Genomic DNA, 3934 nt, shown 5'->3' on the forward strand with positions numbered 1-3934 from the left:
CTAGTGCCATAGTTTTGATAAAAAAAAGTATAGAAATTTTCTTAAGATTCGATCTCAATGGATTTCCGTGGAGATCTGTGGGGATGGGGATTGGGGAAATATCCTCCCGTGAAAGAGATTGGGGATGGGGATGGAGAATAAATTAGGTGGTGGAGTGGGGAGTGGATAAGCTTCCTCTGAACATTCATTGTCCCGTTGACATCCCTAGCTATATATGTCAGATAGTATTTAAGATTCATTTATTTATCTAATATCAAAAAGAGTTAAAAAATATTCTAATAAAAATTAATGCCTTTGATTCTTCATTAATAACATTGCTTTAATACATGTTTAACCTTTTTAATCGAGTGTGAGATTTTTCTAGAAAATCTATAAAGTGGGTTGAGGAAAAGAAAAACACAATTTTTATACAAAAAAAATTGTCTGAATTATCGGACACGTGTTGTATGAATGTCATATGGATATCGATACCGATTAAAAATGTGTCGAAACAAAGAAAAAAATTAAAAACATTTGTCCGACTTTTTCGATACTTATTTAATTTTTCTAACACGTGTCGTTCAGGTGTCATACAAATGTCGGACACCACAACACATATATTTCTAAAGGTGTTTGTGCTTTACCAATACTCACTCATAGCTATTTTCTATATATATCTCTAATAATATCATATCAAGATTCTTAAGAAAGAGACAAATTGGAATGAAATCCACAAGAGACCTCAAAATCCTACATCTTGGTTTAACGGTACTTCAGAAAAGAACATTCGGTTTAGATTATAGAAGAAAGCCTAGTTGGTGGGCATACTGAGACAAAAAAGAGAAGGAAGAAAGACATCATCTTATCCCCTTCATGAATCATATCGGCCCCTTAACCTAGAGAGGACTTCCATTATTTACCTTCCAATAATGCTATAGCTAGGAATAGGTACTTATGGGCCTTATTATATAGTTAAGAAGAACCATTCCCTCAATCATATTCTCTAGAAAAAAGTACAAGGGCAGTAACAAAGCTAGCTATATGGGATGATTATAAAATTTTCAAAGCTACTAAATTCAACAACAAAAGTATCATATAGGATATGCTTTCATTTTACATTATGTTCTTGACTATCGATAAGGTGAAATACAAAGATACCAAACCTCAAACTTTAGAAGCAAAAGGAACAAACACTTTATTAGTACATTAAAAGATAACTTGTATTAAGGAGACAACAACAAAGCTAGAAAAGGACAGTAATGATAGTATCAGTTGTAATCAGGATTTGCCAAAACATAACCTTCAATGGCTTTGAAAAGAGCATCACTCTTAGCCTTGCCTTCCTCAACTTCCTTTTCAATGGGCTTAGCATCTCCTTTGGTGTGATATTTAACAATCATCTTTCCAACAGATCCTCCATTTGGACCTTCAACTAATTTTGCCTCAAATGATATCTTCTCAACAATGTCTGATATACCGAATCCTCCAACTATACTATAATTATATTCAAACTTTGCATCATCAATAGCTTCAATTTTGTGCAACACATACAAGGTTTGTCCTCCTTCAACGAAAGTGATCTTTTTGACGGTTCCAGGGCCACCATTTCCTTCAACGATTTCAACAGTTTTGATGGAATCAACCACCTTTGGAACGATGACATCAGCATCATGCACCACAGCTTTGAATAACTTAGCAGGTGCGACGGTAGAAGTGGTATCATTCTCAAATGTGAAAACACCCATAATGCTTATTGGTTTGAAGTTGTAAAGAGGAGTATGAGGAGAAGAAGAAGATAGTAAGTATGTATGTATGTTGGTGTGTGTGACTTATGTGCACTGGATAACTTTGTATTTATAGGTACTGCCTTGTATGCCGACCTCAATTTATTCCGCAGCTACATATGTGAATTTGTTGAAAAAGTTGTTGGCCCATTGTTTCTATTTTTCTATTCAGACTTTTATGATAGGAGCATTGTAATTCAAAGAAGTGCGGCAGATGAAATTCAACAATAGTGTACTGTTTGTTTACATCGAACCTCATGAGTTAAATGATGAAACACAAACAAATAATAAACAGGTGTTTTATGTAGACTGATGGTTGGAAATTATTAATATTTAATAATATTTAATCACCATAGGTGTGTTCCAAAATGACAAAAAAATGTCTATGTGAAGTTTGTATTTTGAATATGAAAATAGGCAACACTTCGTGAAGTGTTGCAATAGGCTGTATGTAGTTTGAATCAGAAATAGGTAACACTTCGTGAAGTGTTGCAAGAATGAAAACATGCAACTATTGGTAAATGTTGTAATAGGCCAAGCATTGTAACTTTTGGAAAAGGAACTGTTTTACGAAGGGTCGCTACCTTATGAAATAATACTAAAGTGGCCTATAAGAACTTCATTCTTGATTCATAAATTAATAACAAAAATGTACACTTGATAAGCCTATCATCTTCACTAAAATTCCAGACACTCTTCGCTACATCCGAGTTTTCGTCGGTCTTACGCAAACTCGATAAAAGGCTGAATTATTCTGGGTATTCCTGCGTTCCAACTCTAAGACATATTGAGAGTGCTTGAAATACTTATAAGGAAAGTGATTCCGTTCACGATTCTAGCCTCGATCCATTTGACCTGAATTGATTTTTCTAACAATCTTATAAGTATTTTGTGTAATGGTGATCGAGGCTTCCGTTTCAAGTGTCAAATAGAAGGAAGAAAGGAGAGAAGAATTCGAATAAAGAAATCAAAGAACCGAACAAGAATCGTCGTCATAGATTCAGGTACAATCTTATTGTTTTTCATTGAAATTAGAACACTGTGAAAATCATAATATCAATCTTGAATTAATTTTCTAACAATTAATATGAAAGTAATAGTTACGGATGTTATGACTTTGTTAAAATAATTTAATATCAATCGGTTGTATTTATGACACATCCATTTTGTTTTGCATTTTTGTTTAAAAAATAATACTGAAATCGAATTGTTTTTGCATATCATCATAAAAAAAAATGAAATTTTTCTGCACTGTGTTAGAGTACAGTGCGTTAAAATTAAATTACAATATTGCATGTGTTTCACTTTAATGCATTATGATAGACATTGTGAATTTTGCTGCTAATATAATGTTAACTATAGAAATGCATTGTTAAAAGTGCCACCTTTGTCAACCGGTGTAACAGGCAGGACCGTCACTTTCCAAACAGTGTGATTGTTTTGAAAATTTGTTTTCATTTATCGTCGGTTAATGTTGCACGAAAAGAAGCACAGCGTGAATGCCATACAAATGTTAGCATATATGTCATGGGAATATTGTGTGTCTCACAAATACTGTGTTCAATTTGATTAACATATATATGCATGAATTCCATGTTAATTTTAACGTTATAAATTACCCATAATAAGAACATCTTGTTTATAGTCGGTTATGCGATGCATCTTGAATAGACAATTTATATATAGACTAATTAAAGATAATGAATAAATGAAAATATACATTATTTTTTGTTTCGATAAATGAATCATTAAAGTATATAATTGAAAGTAAATCTCATTCTTGAATAATAGTTTTCGGAAATAGCTTTGAAAATTCGGAATCAAATTGTGGGATGTGAACAGTAGGTATTGTTAGTACTGTATGATAAGATTTTGAAAAAAAAATAAAAAATTATGCGGTGTTAAATCAGTGAAAAGCTAAATTGAAATCGAAAAATTTGAAATTTTAAAGTATGGATTGGTTGATTAGTAAAGTAGTCAAATTTATTAAAATTCATGATTTCAAATTATACAATTGAGTTTTGATTTGGATTCTATGTGAACAACTTGTTTGTGTTCAAATGAGACTTATTATAAGGCATATAATGATAATTCAAAGATGAATCATGATTTATTATAAACCTCTGAATTTGGAGTCTAATATAACTATTAGATCCTGAGATGTGGAATTT

The 3934-nt window shown here is 31.9% G+C and overlaps 1 protein-coding gene across 1 annotated transcript; it reads right to left on the bottom strand.

Moving 5' to 3' along the window:
* Positions 1-1054: 1054 nt before the first annotated feature.
* On the bottom strand, positions 1055-1794 carry LOC131602695 (ABA-responsive protein ABR18-like). The gene has a single exon (XM_058874869.1). It carries the CDS (start codon positions 1722-1724, stop codon positions 1248-1250), a length of 477 nt encoding a protein of 158 aa, XP_058730852.1. The 5' UTR covers positions 1725-1794; the 3' UTR covers positions 1055-1247.
* Between the last annotated feature and the right edge of the window lie 2140 nt (positions 1795-3934).

This window comes from Vicia villosa, linkage group LG1, assembly GCF_029867415.1.
Source record: "Vicia villosa cultivar HV-30 ecotype Madison, WI linkage group LG1, Vvil1.0, whole genome shotgun sequence".
In the NCBI taxonomy this organism is placed as follows: Eukaryota; Viridiplantae; Streptophyta; class Magnoliopsida; order Fabales; family Fabaceae; genus Vicia; species Vicia villosa.